This window comes from Notechis scutatus, chromosome 3, assembly GCF_049901735.1.
Source record: "Notechis scutatus isolate UNSWTSFEM ecotype Mainland chromosome 3, rNotScu1.2, whole genome shotgun sequence".
Classification (NCBI taxonomy): Eukaryota; Metazoa; Chordata; class Lepidosauria; order Squamata; family Elapidae; genus Notechis; species Notechis scutatus.
This window is the reverse complement of record NC_142011.1, coordinates 35,735,522-35,754,166: the sequence shown is the minus strand read 5'-3', so window position 1 is coordinate 35,754,166 and position 18,645 is coordinate 35,735,522. Positions and strand designations below refer to the sequence as shown.

The window sequence follows — 18,645 nt, the reverse complement described above, 5'->3', positions numbered from 1 at the left end:
TTACAGAAGTGAGATGGATTGCCATATAAATTCTTTAAATAAATGTATGAATGGTGATAATGCTTCTAGAAGAGAGTAAAAATAGGTCCCATAATAATATCATCCATAATTTTACTCCTTTCTTTTAATTTGAGCATTGCAGTCTCTGACTATATTATAAACCCTGGAGTCTGCAAATTTATTTATGTATTAAATTTATTTGTTGCCCATCTCACCGCAAGTATAATCCATAGTTATATATTGCATTTTGTTCAGTATTGCACCTACAATATTAATTCATTGTTATGTTTAACAGGAATGCAATAAACCACAAGAAGCATTTGGCTTTGAACAGGCAGCACGAGACTACACCCTTCGTACGTTTGGAGAAATGGCAGATGCCTTTAAGTCAGATTATTTTAATATGCCAGTGCATGTACGTTTCTATTTTTATTTAGTTTGTAACATAGATTTCATTATAGGGGATAATTCATGGAATGTAGGGCATATTACTTCATCCTATGTGTCTATTCTCTACTTTCAGTTGCTACCATTCTATTTTTTTAAAAATGGTATGACTAATATTTTAGTACAAAAACTATTCACTGAAAGATTTATCTAGCCTCAGAAAGTATTTACATTCTGCTTAATATTTATCTTTTTATCAATTAGTTCAACTCATTCTTAAATTTTTCCATCATCCTATTTCTTATGAAAAGAAGTTACATTCAAGAACATCATATAATATTGGGAAAAAAGATTCTATTAACTAAGAAAATGTTGAAATAACCAGTAACACTTAAGGGTGTTTTTATCTCATCTGTAATGCCTCCTTGAAATTACGATTATTATTTTTTTGCAAATAAGAATTTCTTTTCTATAGAGCATTACCATTATGTGCCCTTGGATGACAGGTATTCTCTTTGATCTGTCTTTTCCAAAAGGTCTCCTAGGTTGCTGTCTAGGAGTGCAAAGGAAATATAGAGTTGATTTAGTCTCTGTCATTACAGGTAGACTTGCTTAACAACTCTAATTGGGCCCAGAATTTCCATTGCTAAGCAAAGCAGTTGCTAGGTGAAATATTATGTGACGGCATTGCTTGGCGATGGCAGTTTCAATAGCCCTGGTTGCATTTGTTAAGCGAGGACTGCATTTTCATTAGGCAAGGGTCTCATACTTCTACCCATACACACACACACACACACACACGCTTCAACTTCCATCATCCGTCTGTCTCTCCCCCTATGTCTTCCCTTTTGGTCACTCTGCACTCTGCCATTCCTACCTGCTTCTGTTACTCTATGGCCCCCACCTGACCTGCCACAGTGGTCATCAATGCAACAAGCTGAGAAGCCTGAATTTTTATCATGTGACTGGTGAGCCACAGTGAACATAACTTCAAAGATTGGCTGCAACTGCTATTTGTTCAGCAGCCTCATAACTTTGAAAGTTGGTGAATAAATGGTGATTAAGAGGACCATAGATAGTCCTCGACTTATGACCACAATTGACTCCAAAATTTATGTTGCTTAGTAAGAAATTTCTTAAGTGAGTTTTCTCCCATTTTACGACTTTTCTTGCCATAGTTGCCAAGTGAAATCACTACACTTATTAAATTAGTAACATGGTTGTTAAGTGAATCTGGCTTCCCGGTTGACTTTGCTTGCCAGAAGGTTGCAAAAGGGTGATATTGGGACACTGCAACCATCATAAAGATGAACCAGTTGTCAAGCATCCAAATGTAAACTACGTGACTGTGGGGATGCTGCAATGGTCATAAGTGTGAAAAGTAGTCATAAGTCACTTTTTCCAGTGCCATTGTAACGTTGAATAGTCACTAAATGAACATGTAATTCGAGGACTATCTGTACCTGTACTATTTCAATATTAAACAAATCACTGAAAGGATTTATTTGGCTCCTTTATTTATTCTGTTTCCTTGTGATTTGTCCAAGTGGTTAAACTTTTTAATACAAATATCTGCTGAATATACCCTTTACAAATTAAATATTTTTTCTTTACTTCTGTATTATATCATATGACTCCCTTCATGCTCCCAATGTATTCTCATTGCATTTTTGTTTTGTTTGGTAATGTTTTGTCTGCTTTCTATTCAGATGGTCCCCACAGAATTAGTGGAGAAAGAGTTTTGGCGCCTTGTAAGTACAATTGAAGAGGATGTGACAGTGGAATATGGTGCCGATATTGCCTCAAAAGAATTTGGCAGTGGGTTTCCTGTAAGAGATGGGAAAATTAAACTCCGACCAGAAGAAGAGGTAAGATTTTTTTTCTTGATTAATTCAGAATGTAGGTTTCCCAGAAAGATGTGTGACATTTAAAAGAGAATAAGAAATTATCATTTAGGGCTGAACCTTTTTACTATTTTACTACCAGAAAAACTTGGAAGAAAGTAAAAGTTATCTTGATGCTAAAATATTACAGCAGAGAAAATATCAAGTAAACATGCAGTTTGGGGCATATTTTCACTGCTTCTTTAACTCAAATGAGTATTTTCCTGGTCCTAAGTCCAGAAAAGTTGCTGCTGACAGTGAAGTCAAATTGGTTGTGCCTGGTTGAATCCAAATGCTACATACCTCTAGATCTCTTAGTAGCCATCTGCTTCACTTCATTTGGTCTAAATAGTCAGAAATATCACTCTAAATATAATTTTAGAATACAGATAAATAAAGCATATGGGAGGCTTTAAAAGCTTTTTCAAGAATCCAAAGAATTTAAGATTGTAAGGGTTAATACCACTTTCAGCCAGGATTAGAAACAATTGAAAGTTGGGATAATATTGACAACAATCTTGTTATCCAGTTTTGGACTGCATTAAGTTTCTGGACCATTTTTAAACTCAGCTTTATACTTTGCAATATTTTCACATTGCTTTTGTAATACTAAAGCAGTGTTTATTAACACAAATAAAACTATAAAAATCATTAAAGTTAAAAGCATTCAACTATTTATTTCATCTTTACTTAAAATATTTATATTGTTCCATTTATAGCAAACTCTAGGCAGCTCCAAATCAAAAATTAGTTAGATCAAAACTAAAGAATACTGGTAGTTCTCTATTTCTACTCCCCATCCAACTAACTCTGCTTTCTTACTTTGCTGACATGAAAATATTATCATAATTATTACGGTGCAAGTGAAGTAGAGTGAGGTTCATGTTTCACTACCCCAGATTGTTCAGAAAGAAATAAAACAATTTAGTGTTTTACAAAATTCTCTGAGAAGTTTCTGACTCCCAAGTTGTATTTAACACAGAGTTCTAGCACAGTACACAGGAAAAGAAAATTTCTCTTCCCAGGCTTGATAAAGCTTTGAAATTAGGGGAAGGAGGAAAACAAACAGAGAAATATTTCAAGATTTTGATTTTGTTCAGCATGTCAAAGTAAATGAAGATTGCCTTCTGTATCCCCTTTTCCTTGATATCCTTGGACACCCATCACTTTATCTATTGTTTTGCTCACATATTGAACCTTGATGGATGTTATCTGTGTTATTTTATAAAGTTTTAAGCATAAATCAGTGATTCTTTATTGTCAGGTTAGAAAAATACAATCAGATTAAAAAGCTTGGTTAGTTTATGGTTGGTTGGATTCTACTTTTTGCTTTACTTCTAGGAGTATCTTGATAGCGGATGGAATTTGAATAATATGCCTGTGATGGAACAATCTGTACTTGCTCACATCACTGCAGATATATGTGGAATGAAATTGCCCTGGCTGTATGTGGGGATGTGCTTTTCATCATTTTGCTGGCATATTGAAGATCACTGGAGTTACTCCATTAACTATTTGCACTGGTGAGCTTGTAAAGAATGATACTTAAAGATCCCTGACTTATATAGATTGTTAGACTAAGTATTTCCTTTTAACATTAATGTGTATTAATAATCTTTCATTTGTGTATACTTGTTTGTCTTCCTAATTATAATACATAATTATAATTCTAAATTTAAAACTGCTCTATCACATCTTTTTTTCGTTATTTGTAGGGGGGAACCTAAAACATGGTATGGAGCCCCAGGATATGCAGCTGAACAACTGGAAGATGTCATGAAGAAGCTGGCTCCCGAGCTGTTTGAATCTCAACCAGACCTTTTGCATCAGCTGGTTACAATTATGAATCCCAACACACTAATGTCTCATGGTGTGCCTGTATGTCACTGAGCTTTTGTTTTTGTCCTTCTGCTTCTAATGTAGGATACATATCTTAATGCATTTTTTATCACTTGGGAATGTTTACATATGTTTACATATCCGTATTGAGGTGTTTCTATAAATGGGTGTGATAGAACAGGAAATGTAACTACTTTTTATTGAACATGAGCAAAACCAATATTTACTCAGCTTTTCCCACAGAGCAAATGAGTTTAATGCTATATGGAGGAATAGCAGATCCTTACTATTATGCATAGTTTGCTAGGTAAACTTTGGAGGGCCAGTTCTAATGTAATTTTTTCTCTTTTAATATAATTTGTACTAAAGATCTTTAAGATAAAACAAAAGAAAATGCAGGAAATGGAATTTAAAAGAAAGGAAAAACAGAAAAGTGCACAATATAAAAAAGAAGGAAGGAAAAGATTTAAAAAATGATCTAATTTATAACAAAGTTAAGCCTAATTAGTCCACATTGTGCATCACACAGTAGCCTACCAGATGCAAGTTTTCCTATGTATTAATAAATGCCTATTAAAATCTGCATGTAGCATAAAAAAACTGTGATGACCCGTAGTCTCTCAAAATAACCCCAAACCCAAAACATATATTAAAGTCCGGTAAAGCCTTCAACTTAACTTCACTGTTTTATTAGGCACAGTTTAAAGTCACAAAAGTAAATAATGAGACAAACAGAAAACCAAAACAAACCGTATTGATGAGAGTTCCGAAGCAAGCCAAGATAACTAATCATAAACTCTAGGAAAAATAACAGAGAAAAGTCCATGGGAAGAACGCCAGCAAAGATAAACCTCTTTCAAGGTGAACACCAAATTGACTCCTGCAAATTCTAACTGCGCAGTTGCAAACTTATATACTTAGCTCCCACCTGCAAGCCATGAGGAGGATCATGGTAATCTCCTCTTGAGTAGACCTCGCTTTTCCCTGATCCTCTCCTCCCTGCGTGACCTAGGATAGATAGGGGAAGGGCCTGGATCCTCCTCTGACTGCTCAGCCGGCCTCTGCCCTTCCCCAGCCTCCTCCACCACCTCTGGAGCCACACTCCCACTCCCTGTTCGCTGTTCCTCCTCTTCCTCAGAGTTGGTCTCCACCAGGGGCATGACAAAAACTAATAAATCTTAGTAACATATTTCTCTATTCTGACCGCAATATAATGTGCTGTATCATACTGTTCTTACATTCTGAATTGACAAGCCATCTCAAATCCATAATTCTTGGTTTTTATCTTGGAAAATGAATTTCTTATTTGGTGTGTTGTAGTTGCTGTTGTTGCTGTTGTTGTAATTGCTGTAGCTGATTTACAGTTCCTGTCATCACCAAGTGGTCGCAATTACAGCAGAATTAAAATGTACAGAAAAGATTAGATATTCATCTGTTATTTCTTATAACTAACAGCACATAAACTCTTTACAGGTCGTCCTAGACTTATGACCACAATTGACCCCAAAATTTATGTAGCTAAGCAAGACAGTTGAGTGAGTTTTGCCCCCATTTTATGACCTTTCTTGCCTCAGTTAATTAATTGCATTAATTGCAATTAATAAGTTAGTAACACAGTTGTGAAGTTAGTCTGGTTTCCCCATGGACTTTGCTTGTTAGAAGGTCACAATAGATGACCACATGATCCCAGGACACTGCAACCCTCAGAAATGTGAGTCAGTTGCCAAGCATCTGAATTCTGATCACATGACCATGGGGATGCTTCAGTGGTCGTAAGTATGAAAAATGATCATAAGTCACTTTTTCAGTGATGTAACTTTGAACAGTCAGTAAATGAACTGTTGTAAATCGAGGACTACCTGTATTTTTGAATAATGCTGGAATCATTAGAATTTCCTGTCTTTTGGTTTGTTGGATGATTTTCATTGACAACTGTTGGCACCAGCATCTGAATAAAATGAATATTCTTTTTTATGAAAAGGAGCTCTTAATGTGTTCTTAAATGTAAAAGCAAGCCTTATTAAGTGATAATAACTATATCCTGTGTTTGCTTTATTTTGTTCTAGATTTACCGAACTAATCAGTGTGCTGGTGAATTTGTGATTACATTTCCAAGAGCCTATCATAGTGGCTTTAATCAAGGTTTTAACTTTGCTGAAGCAGTTAATTTCTGCACTGTTGACTGGGTATGTTGTGAAGATAATGATCTGTTTATTTAGAAAATATAAAATGCTTGTGGCTAGCTTTTTTGATATGGATATAGTTATCTGATACAAATTTTGTTTACAATAAAAATATGCTGACCAGGTGTATATAAAATAAATGTACAGGTAATTTAATAACTGTACAAAATGAAATTTACTGGAAAAATCAGTTCAGATAAAAAATATTCCATAAATTCAGAATTTTCTTTTTAATGAAATCAGTTTTTACAATGAACACTTTCTCAAGTAACAACAAAGCAACAAAGGTGATTAGGGGACTGGAGACTAAAACATATAAAGAACGGTTGCTGGAATAGGGCATGTCTAATTTGATGAAAAGAAGGAGTAGGGGTGACGATAGCTGTGTTCCAATATCTCGGGGGTTGCCACAGAGAAGAGGGAGTCAAGCTATTCTCCAAAGCACATGAAGGCAGGACAAGAAGCAACGGATGGAAACTCATCAAGGAGAGAAGCAATCTAGAACTAAGGAAAAATTTCCTGACAGTTAGAACAATTAATCAGTAGAACAACTTGCCTCCAGAAGTTGTAAATGCTCCAACACTGGAAGTTTTTTTAAAAAGTTTTTTTTTATTATTTAAATACATGTTTGTGAGAACAGTGTGGTTCCAGGTGTTTTACATTTTAAATCAGTCATGTCTATAGTCTCTGATGCAGCTTTCTAACATCACATCATTATCTATTACCAAATTTTCTTTTTTATATTCTCATAAATTATTTTATATCAGTCAATCAATCTCTAGCTTCCTTGATCATATACTTATATTCAACATGTTTACAATTTATTCATATCATTTCATCAATCATTCAAAGTTTCACCTTAATTTGTACTATCCCCTATTAAATCCCCTTTCCAATATTATTACATATATTTTATTTTCTGTGTATCTCCTCTCTACGTTCTCAAATTTGCACAAATATATTTTCCATCTTATTTTCTTTAGTCAACAATATAACAACATACCTTCATTACTTTTTACAAGTGGATAACAAAATATTTAATTCATCCAAAACATTCTAATCAATCTCTAACTTCTTTAATCATGTGTTTCTTATGCTCTTCATGTTTACAATTTAATTTATTCATACAATTCATTGACCATTTAAGATTTCATCTTAATTTATATTACCCCTATTCTGTCCCCCGCAATATTACCGTATTTGCCGGCGTATAAGACGACTTTTTTGCCCTGAAAAAGATGCCTCCAATTGGGGGGGTCGTCTTATATGCCGGGTCGTCTTATACGCCGGCAAATAGTAATTGGGAAGCACTGCGGCTGCCTGCGGCTGAGGCACTTTGCGCACCGTGGAAGCGAATCCCGTGAAGCCGAAAGAGCAGCCAGCCTTCTCCCAGCTCCCAAGGAAGCGAGGCTCGCACCGCCCAAGCTCCGCTGAGGTATCCGGCTGGGGCTGTCAGGAGTTGTTACCGCTGGCGCGGCTCCGCGCGGCTCCAGTCCAGCGTTGCCTCGGGAAGGGAAAGGCAAAAGCCGCGGCTCTTCCTTTTTGCCTTTCCCTTCCCGAGACAACGCGGGACTGGAGCCGCGCGGAGCCGCGCCAGCGGTAACAACTTCTGACAGCCCCAGCCGGATACCTCAGCGGAGCCCGGGCGGTGCGAGCCTCGTTTCCTTGGGAGCTGGGAGAAGGCTGGCTGCTCCTTTTAGCTTCACGGGATTCGTTTCCACGGTAGACAAAAGTGCCTCAAAAAAAAAAAAGTGCAAAAGTGGAAGGCGTGCGGAAGAGGGGGCGAGTATATAACAAACTATATTTTGAGTGGAAATGTTGGGGGGTCGTCTTATACGCCGGCATATACGGTACATTTGCCACTATTACACATATTTTATTTTCTGTATAATCCCTTCCCTCTAACATTTTTATACAAATATATTTTCTTATAGCCAATAGTATCAACACTATAACCTTGCTACCTTATATATGTAAATAACAAAATATATAATTCATTAAAATATCCTACTATATGATTATGTCTATTCTCTGTCGGGCTCCACATAGTATTCCTTTTCATATTTTAAATATTGATTACTTTTATCGTCCATAAACATTTATCAGCCTTGCTTAATTAATCTATTATAAATTCTTGTTTTCATGTCTATTCAATTTTAATTATTCTTATTCTAGTTCTTAATCCAAACTCCTCAATCTATTTTATATATTTTACTGCTAAAATGTGGAGTCCCCTTCTTTTCCATTTCTAACCATTGTCTCTTAAGTGTCTCTTTTATATTAATTTGTAGTTTCTTTGCTTGCTTACCATTTTCTATCATCTTTTGGCTTTTCCCTTTAATCCTTCCTCTATTCTTAATCAATTTCTGATGTTTTCTCTTCCATTTCTTGAAGTTTATCCCCACCCTCTTCTGATCTCCTTTCTGTAATTTCCTAGCCATTTCATTTATCTGCTTTCTAATCTCAGTATAACCCCCCTTATTTATTACATCTATCGTTAATATCTCAAATTCAATTTCTTTTTTCTTCTTTTGCATTATTTATTGTTCCTTTTGTTCCATTTCACTGGTTTCTTTCTCTTCTGGCTTCTCTCCCTTCTTTGTTTTTTCTTCTTCTACTATCATCGCCATTTCCAAATTTTGCTCTGTATTTTTGTGCATAAATCCAAAATTCTGTCCCACATCTCAGTCATGGCTCAAAAGTCCATCTTTATTTCTTTACATAAGTCACTCATCTTTGTATTGCTTATTGTTCCAATTGTCCAGTATCCAGTAAATTTTATTTTATTTAAACCACTGTCTCTTTTTTAATGTCAATATTCTCAAATCTTTATTTCCAGTTAATCAATCCAAGTCACCAATAAATCCAAGGGTAATGTCCTCTTATATTCTTTGCTCTTTAATTATAATATATTTCACCTTCCAAGGGGTCTTACTGTAGTGTCTTTCTTTTATTTTTAACTTCATTTAATTGAATTGTTAGTTTGAAGGGATCTGCAGGATTTTTCTTTCATCAGCAAGTGGCACTTTTAGTCCAGTTTCACTGCCACTCTTTTTTCGTTTCTTTAAATTAGCTTCATAATTTTTTAAAAAAATCAAATATTATTTCTTTTTTAGAACAGTTAGTTCCAGCATTCAAATTAATGCCTTCCAATGCCTCTCCAATCTCCAATTCCGAATTAGTGTTTTTCCAAACTTACTGCTTTTAAAATTTTAAAATTTTAAGCTCTTTAAATTTCCCATTTCTTCTTTCTTCTTCCAAATTGCCACTAACTCAGTTCTTTAATCTTCTCTGTTGTAGTCTTTTTTGGGGTAGGCAAAAAATAAAATGAATTTTTTTCACCCTTCTCCGAACACCATTCCCAGTCTCCACTCCAGTACTGTGCTTTAGATGTTCCTCCACTGTCCCAACTCTGTAGCGGCCATCTTGGTTGCTCTTCTCTCCGTTGTGGCATAGAGAGCAAGCTCGGGGTTTCCACGGGGAAATTGCATTCTCCCCTGGAACGTCACTGGGCGCCTCTCCTTTGCTTCGCCACTCCTACAAGGCTGACACACGGCGAGAAAGCCAGCGCAGGAATGGAGACCTCCATTTGCTGCTTCTGGTCTTGTCGTGACATCAGCCGGAAGTCCCAACACTGGAAGTTTTTAGGAGATTGGATAACCATTTGTCTGAAATGGTATAGGGTTTCCTGCCTAAGTAGGAGGTTGGACTAGAAGGCCTTCAAGGTCCCTTCCAACTCTATTCTATTTCTATCCTATTCTAGTGTAAGTGTAAAAATGATCCAGCAATTCTACAAGCAGTGTTTATTGTGCATATAAAATTGTCTTGATCCACTAAAGTAACAACTCTATAGATATAAAGCTTGTTAATAGTTGGGAACGATTGTAGTTCATTTTGAATTACATTTGCATTTTCAAAATTGAAGCTTTAATACATTCTTTGTATACTAAATATATTTTGTTTATTTGTATATCATCTTAGAAGAGTTTATTATTAGCTGTTTTTATTCTTAGTCTAAGGAACTGCATTAAATTAACATTTTCTTCAGTTAACAACTTTCAACAATGGATATTATGTTGCTTACCTTAGAACATAGAGAAACTATATTTGCTCTCGTTTTTTCTTTAGTTGCCTTTGGGTCGTCAGTGTGTGGAGCACTACCGTTTATTAAACCGCTATTGTGTGTTTTCTCATGATGAGATGATATGTCGAATGGCAGCCAAAGCAGAAACTCTTGATGTGGTGGTAGCTTCTACAGTTGAAAAAGATATGGCTATTATGATCGAAGATGAAAAGACTTTACGGGAGGCTGTGCATAAGCTGGTAAATTTTTTGTGTATATACATGTTAAATTGTGAAATACTTTTAAGTTAAATAAACTGACAGATTTATTTATATTTGTATTCTGCTTTTATTATTTTTACAAACAATCCAAAGTGGTGGATACTATACCATTTCATTTCATATAATCCCAGCTAGTGAGAGGACAGAGGCAACCTTTGGAATCAGATTCTCCCAGAGATCCAGATATTCAGACCCTGGTGGGGTTCCAGAGAGCCTTAAAAGATCAGGCTGATATGTGCTCGCAGGCTTCGTGCTAAGATGTTTGGAGCTCCTTGTTTGGTGCATATGTTTGTTGACTGAATTCACCATGTTTATTGTTACATGTTTTAACTTTTTGTGGCATTTTGGTTTTTTTATACTGTGAGATGCTCACAATCATGTGTTTATATTTATTTGTTTAAATCCTGCCTTTATTATTTTTATAAATAAGAGGCAAAATCTAAATTGAATAAATCAATAAAAATAAATGCAGTACAAACTATTTTTGACTAGAGATTTAAAATGTCTGGTAGATAATTATTTTTTTAATGGTTTTTTATTTGTTTGCTAATTTGGGCATAAAGTTATCAGATAAATTCCCATGCATTATTAGGCTATTTCTACCTAGAACTAGCAACTTTGAAGAAAGTCAAGTCCCACTTCATTATAGAGCTTCATAAATAATCAGCAAAACTGGAAACCAGTAAGAATCCTACAACAAAGATGTAATTTGACCTTCCCTTCCCACAACCTCAGACTGCCTATTTAAGAACTGTAGAACCTTTGCAACATGTTTCTTTTTTTATCACAGAAGAATATTGTGATTAATGACATGGAAGACCATTGTCATATACTCTTCATCTAAATCCTGCCCTAGATCAGTCATAAGAATGACCACTGTGCTTTTCATCCCATGCCTAGTTCTGACTTCTGGTTGCCAAGGGTTTAATATATATATTTACCGTATTTGCCGGCGTATAAGACGACCCGGCGTATAAGACGACCCCCCACCACCACCGGAAACGCCCTCCAGAAATCCCCGGGGCTGCAGCGGCAGGGCAGAGTGCCAGGGGCCGTGGGAAGAGCAGTAAGGCTGCAGCCTCGGGCGGAGCGAGGCGAGCGGGATGAAGCGGAAGCGACGCAGGGGATCCGGGAAGCCAGAGGCGCCTTCGCTCGCGTCCAACAAGCCTCCGAAAGCCGGCAGTGGATATACCGGCGTATAAGACGACCCCCCACTTGGAGGCATGTTTTTCGGGGCAAAAAAGTCGTCTTATACGCCGGCAAATACGGTATATATATTTGTTTTCTTATGTTTTCGCGGGTAATTATATGTATGGTATTTAGGTTTCTTCGGGTATTTTCCCACGTCTTAATATTAAGACGTGGGAAAATACCCAAAGAAACCTAAATACCATACATACATACATACATACATACATACATACATACATACATACATACATACTGTTAAATTCAAGCCAGCAAACATGCCTCTTGCCTTCTACTTTCCTACAACAACCCTGTAAAGTGGATTGGGGTGAGAGAGAGCTTGCCTTACCAAGACCTGTCCACTTTACCAAGATTCACGGGCTCAATAGGTTCCCAGGGTAACATAAGACATCACTTCTTACTATAACACCTTCAATACCATGCACCTTCCACTCATGTAAGACAGTGCCTTTGTTCTACAGGTGATAAACTGGTTTACATTACCTACAACAATGCCTTACACTTTCACCAACACCTCCATCCCAAGGCACTCCTATATATCCTTTCCTCTGTCCTTTCACTCAGGATTGAAAACAAGATTGCCCAACCATCTCTTACAATGGGAAAAGGTTTCCCCTTCTTCACTATCTCCCAACAACTAAACTTGAACTTTAAGTTCCCTTCTTTTCCAGATCTTTATCTTCCTGCTTACCACCCCAGTGCTCTGAATTGCAGTTGCTTGGGCACCACAAGTCTGAATCCATCCCTATCGGATGGTTTTTATTTCCACATTCTCATGTCAACTATGTCAGTTTGAATCTTAAGTCAGCTTGGCTACCAAACACCTCCTGATCTCTTTGGTTTATTTAGCTGGTCACCTCGCAATAATATTTCTTACACTTCCTTCTGTTTTGGAGTTCCAACTGAGTATCAGTGGCTGCTCTGTCTCTCTGCCATAATTTTGACTTTGCCTCATGTTCCTCTTGCTGATCTCTGATTGGAATCTCTGAGTACATCTAATAGTCCTTAAGTGCTGTACATCATGACTCCCTTCTTCCAATGCAGCATGATTGTACGTATTTTGCCTATTTTTTCTTCACAACAAATGAATGGTTGTAAATCAGGGTCAACCTGCAATAGGGTTTTAAATCTATTTTTGCTCATAGCCCCCTTCTGAGTCTCATTTATTTAAATGACCTTTCTTATAGTCACTGTTGACTGAAAAATGGTAACTAGAAATTAGAAGTATGGTATGGTTCATATTAAGAACCATTGATTTAGAAGGCAAGAGTTGAACCATCAATAAGTAAAAACTTAAGAAACCAATTTTGGCTAACTATTAAACAAAATGTTTCTTATTGGGCCATAGAACAAAACACCTTTTTTATATATTTGCTAATGTTGGCAAAAATAAAATAATATCCTGTAATGAAAGTTCTGCAGTGAACAAGCTGTGGATTTTATTAAGAATGTCTGTTCCAACTCTGATTATATCATTCCTTGTTGACATAATGGCTATTCTGTGAATTGTCTGTTACAGGGTGTTACTGAATCAAAAAGAATGAATTTAGAAGTGTTGCCCGATGATGAACGACAGTGCATAAAATGTAAAACCACTTGCTATATGTCTGCAGTCTACTGTAGTTGTAACCCTGACTTATTGGCATGCTTGTATCATGTGAAAGAACTCTGTACATGTCCCATATATCAATATAAAATGGGGTAAGTGCATTGCTTCATTATGACAACTAAGCATATTTTAAATATCCTTTTTAAAAAATTAAATGTTATGTGCACAAATCCCACATGCATCTTAGTAAAATCTCATGTGCATCTTAGATAAATCTCAGATGCATCTTTGATTAGCAGTCTTAATCATTTAGAAAGGAAAGAGAAGATGTATTTCCAGTATACTATTCTGAAACTATATTTCTGTTTGACTGTGATAAGAAATTAATTGCTTTGTTTTGGGCTTATACCAACATCCGTAGTTAATAAATAACCAGCTGGTTTTAGTAGAAAAGTAGAAAAAAAATTAATTGTTATATTTACAGTATTATGATTTTTTTCATAATCTTATTTCTGTGTTTTGTCTCTTTATTCTGTTTCCAGGTCCTCTCTTTTTAACAGTACAATCTACTATAAATTACATATGATAATGAAAGAACCACCAGTTCACTGTTGTAATTTATTAGAATATCTTTTAAAAATTCAGAATAAAAAAAACCACCAAGTCTTTCCTTTACCATTCTCCCAGGGATTGTTTCTCTAAAACTTTCTCTTGTTGTAAAAATAACTGTGATCTTTTTACTTGGAGTTATTGGGGGACACACAGTAAAGTCAGGAAGTACAATACAGGCAAATACTGGATGGGATTCACTCCCTCAGCACAGTGTATGTCTGCAGCAGATATGTATGTCCTAATATAGCTTTGACCACCAGACAACTTGTTACTTTATCTAAAATGGATCAAAATTGATATTGAGGTCAACAGCAGGAATTTTGTACTTTGTCACATGATTTCCCAATCAGAAAGTTTTATAAATAATAACCCTTAATAACCCTTTAGGCTTATAATAGCCGAGGCAAGCAACCATGCTATTGTAGAACTAACCTAGGTGAAAGAATAACAGATTTGTTGTCCTTTGCAACAGCTACATAATTATTACTGTACCATAGCAGTGTATTTCATGCTGTTGTATGTACTGCAGCAGTATATTTTTTATTAAAGCCAGAATATTTAGGATTTATAAATTAATTGTTTGAACTCTATAACACCTCCAGGTATCGATATACAGTGGATGAACTGTATCCAATGATGAATGCACTTAAATTGCGGGCAGAATCTTACAATGAATGGGCTTCTAACGTCAGTGAAGCTTTAGAGGCAAAAGTTAATAATAAAAAAAGTATGTATCCTTTGTATTTTTTGCACTGTAGTTAAACATTATGAGATTAATTATCCAATCATATTAATGTTTATTCCGGAGTCCTGTTGAATTTCAGCAACTTAGTCAAGAAAATGTACATAATATATCAGATTACAGCTAAATAACTAAGCAATCATAAATTTATTTTTTTTGAATTTATGCCAACTATATCTGTTAACTTTCAACTGGGTAATATATAACAATGGAGTAAAATCTAGATCATGTAAATAATAAAATAATACAGATGTAAGAAAAATACTGGTGGCATATAAAACCAGTAAATAAACAAAATAAAAACTAACCAGACAGAGCTAAATGCTCATTAAAAAAGGGAGATCTCTGAACATAAGAAACGAAGACATGTCTGGCCTCTGGTGATAACATTCCATAAACCAGGCCCCACTAGAGAGAAAGCCTGCTGCTTCAACCAGGAATCTTTCAAGAAGAGACTCTCAGCAGACCTTCTCAAAATGGATGGATAGAACTGACTGTACAAAGATGATGCCTAATGTAACCCTGTGCTATAGGAATGTGCAATAATGTATTAATAAAAATTGACATCTCTTAACTAAAAATTGTTATCCTCCTAAAGGTCTCACGAATTTCAAAGCTTTAATTGAAGAATCAGAAATAAGAAAGTTTCCAGACAATGATTTATTGCGACATCTCCGATTAGTTACTCAGGATGCAGAGAAATGTGCCTCGGTTGCACAGCAACTTCTTAATGGCAAGAGGCAAACAAGGTATGATTTGTGGGTAGTTTTACATTCCTATGGTGTTTGTTTGGAAACACTATATGTGTCACAGTTACTGTTGGTACTGAAACTTGGCTATGTGCACACCTATTGTGCAGTTTCCTTTCAAAGTAAGTAATATTATGCAATGCACAAGAGTAAACAAACCAAAGAAATCAAGGCATAGTGTATAAAAAAAGGAAATATTGTTTAATATAGGTTTTTCCAATAACATTCATTATATCTTCCCATAGTATTCTGTGTTTCCAAAAATCCTCTTTCCCACCAAATGCATACATAGCTTTATACTGTATATTACCTGGTTTTTAATTTTCTTACCTTTCTTACCTTTCATTCATCTACAATGTTTTCAGTTTGTTATTCCTTTCTACCCATTCATTGTTCCTTCCTGCATTGCCACTTTGTTAGCATAACAGATGAATAAAATGTCTCAAATAGGCAAAAAACTCCACAGAAGTAATGTTTTAATGTAATCCAAAGTATTTAGTATTTAGGAGCCTCTGTGGCACAGTGGTTAGAGTACAGTACTGCAAGCTACTTCTGCAGCCAGCTGCCTACAATTTGTCAGTTCAAATCCCACCAGGCTCAAGGTTGACTCAGCCTTCCATCCTTCTGAAGTGGGTAAAATGAGGACCCAAATTGTTGGGGAGAGGGTTGTAAAGCACTATAGAGAGGGTTGTAAAGCACTATAAAGCGGTATATAAGTCTTAAGTGCTATTGCTATGTATACAACATTAATGTTGCTTTTGCTGCTTCCAATTGTTAACACTGACCAAGACAACAAGACCCATTTAAAAATTGTTTCCCAAATGTAAACGACTTATTAAACTCCCAACAGGCAATAATGCAAAGCTTTCAGAAGTCTTCAGTGAATTCACTGAATTAATTTCACTCTCTTCTTCATAGATTTAATAGCAACTTGGGAGAACATAAAAAATTGTAACTGTATTTTGCTGCAAGTTATTTTAACTCTTATCTGCATGGTGGTATGCATGTGTGCTTCTGTACACCCATCTTCACACACACACACACACACACACACACACACACACACACACACTGGTTTGGCCTTGGGGAAAAAAAGTCCTTTTGCATTTGATAAAATGTTTCAATACTCTTAGATTTCTCTAATAGTTTTTTATCCAACTAGGCTGATCAGAATTACTTCTTACATATCTCACATATCTCTTAAGTCTTCTCCTACCATCTCAGATTCCCATCTTAAAGTAAGCTAAAGTGTTTTTTCTGGTGAGACCGGTCTATCAGGACAACCTGATCTATCCAACTAAGGGATGGAGCATACTGCTTCCGCTTTCGCCTTTCAGCCCCAATCCAGGAGCCTTTGCAGGCAGTCATTTTCTCAACAAACTATATTACTATATATTTTAGCAACAAAGAAATAAAGAGATACTAGTATAGATCTATTTCAAGCTATTTAGCTCTCATCAGCTAGCCATACCCTTTCTGGCTGGGTTTGAACCCCAGAAAGGGTATGGCTAGCTGAACAGAGCTAAATAGCTTGAAATAGATCTATACCAGTCTCTCTTTATTTCTTTGTCGGTAAAATATAAATTCAACTTAAAGTAGAATAGTTTGTACAATTTGTACATCCCTATCTGCCATTTAAGTTAACTGCATGTTAAATTTGGGTGGTTTATATCATAATCTTTGGTTTAGGATCCCAGGCTAGTGGACAGCAAGCCCTAACTGAACTGGTGCAGAGAGCTTGGTGGAAATACCTAAGTGTGGTCCTCAAAAGAGGCCATGATATTTGAGGAGTTGTAAGCAAAGTTTTCAGATGTTACATATTGTGCATTTCTGTTTTAATTGATGATCACATGACACCAGAATTGGATTGCTAGCACAAAGAGCATGGTCGATAAAAATCTGTTCACATAATTATGGTTCTAATGATGTCTGGTTTGAGAAAAATATTTACATATTAACACATATTCTTTTAATAAATTAGTTGAATAAAGATGAAATAACAAGACGAATGTATTTAATGTACCCTTTAGTGGTATAAAATTTTTCTATGTAATCACAGATACCGGTCTGGTGGAGGAAAATCTCAAAATCAATTGACCGTGAATGAACTCCGCTTATTTGTTAGACAACTGCATGCTTTACCATGTGTCCTTAGCCAAACAACACTACTGAAGGTAACTTGGAATTATCAATGGAATAAACTAGAATTTTTTTCTCCAGATAAACAAAAATATACCTTCTTATATTTTCAAAGATTCAGGAATTTAAATAAATATTGTTGTAGAGCTAGTTGGCATAGACCAGTTAATAAACTATATGAACTAACAGGGATTCCATGGCCTTTATTTGCTGATTGATTTGATTTGAATGATTTAGGAGAACCCCAAGTGACAAATATTGCCTCAGGATCTTATGTGAGATCCTGTCCACAGCCAACATGAAGCCAGATTGTTTACATAACCTCTTTTAAAAATTGTTTTAGCATTTTATTTTCTCTTGACTTATCCCATCTGATCAGGCATAGGCCAGGATGCGCCACTGCAAATCTAATGAAGAATTGTTAAATCCTTAAATACTATTAATTTAGACTGTGGTGTAAATAATTTACAGGGAAACATACCTTGCATTCTGTTTTTTTGTCATTTGTTTGCAGAAATAATCTACATTATTTGTCATCAAATGTGAAATGCTGTTCAAATAACTTAAAATAGCTACAGTTCTGGTTTGAGAATTTTGTTTTTTTACTTATTCTCACTGCTTCATATTTTAGGATCTTCTTAATCGTGTAGAAGACTTTCAGAAATACAGTGAAAAACTTCTCTCTGAAGAAATTCCCAGTGCTTCAAAACTACAAGAACTTTTAGAAGTCAGTTTTGACTTTGATGTTGACCTCCCTCAGCTTGTGGAATTAAGAATACGCTTAGAACAAGCACGCTGGTTGGAAGATGTACAAAATGTTTGCTTGGACCACACTTCTCTTACTCTTGATGATATGAGAAGACTCATAGACTCTGGTGTTGGACTAGCACCTCATCCTGCAGTTGAGAAGGCAATGGCCAGGCTTCAAGAACTCTTAACAGTGTCTGAACACTGGGATGACAAGGCTAGAACTCTGATAAAAGCCAGGTAGAAAATGAGTCTTGTTTCA

At 35.8% G+C, this 18,645-nt stretch overlaps 1 protein-coding gene across 3 annotated transcripts in view; it reads left to right on the top strand.

Annotated features, from left to right (window-relative positions):
- KDM5B (lysine demethylase 5B) overlaps positions 1 to 18,645 on the top strand; it is a 56,279-nt gene that overhangs the window by 26,195 nt on the left and 11,439 nt on the right. For all 3 annotated transcript variants that reach the window (XM_026680902.2, XM_026680903.2, XM_026680901.2), the window contains 11 exons: positions 296 to 415; positions 2,097 to 2,255; positions 3,612 to 3,793; positions 3,986 to 4,148; positions 6,176 to 6,295; positions 10,421 to 10,615; positions 13,365 to 13,546; positions 14,609 to 14,733; positions 15,347 to 15,497; positions 17,557 to 17,671; positions 18,268 to 18,623. In XM_026680902.2, coding sequence (XP_026536687.1) covers positions 296 to 415; positions 2,097 to 2,255; positions 3,612 to 3,793; positions 3,986 to 4,148; positions 6,176 to 6,295; positions 10,421 to 10,615; positions 13,365 to 13,546; positions 14,609 to 14,733; positions 15,347 to 15,497; positions 17,557 to 17,671; positions 18,268 to 18,623 — 1,868 coding nt within the window. The remainder of the gene's footprint in view (positions 1 to 295; positions 416 to 2,096; positions 2,256 to 3,611; positions 3,794 to 3,985; positions 4,149 to 6,175; positions 6,296 to 10,420; positions 10,616 to 13,364; positions 13,547 to 14,608; positions 14,734 to 15,346; positions 15,498 to 17,556; positions 17,672 to 18,267; positions 18,624 to 18,645) is intronic.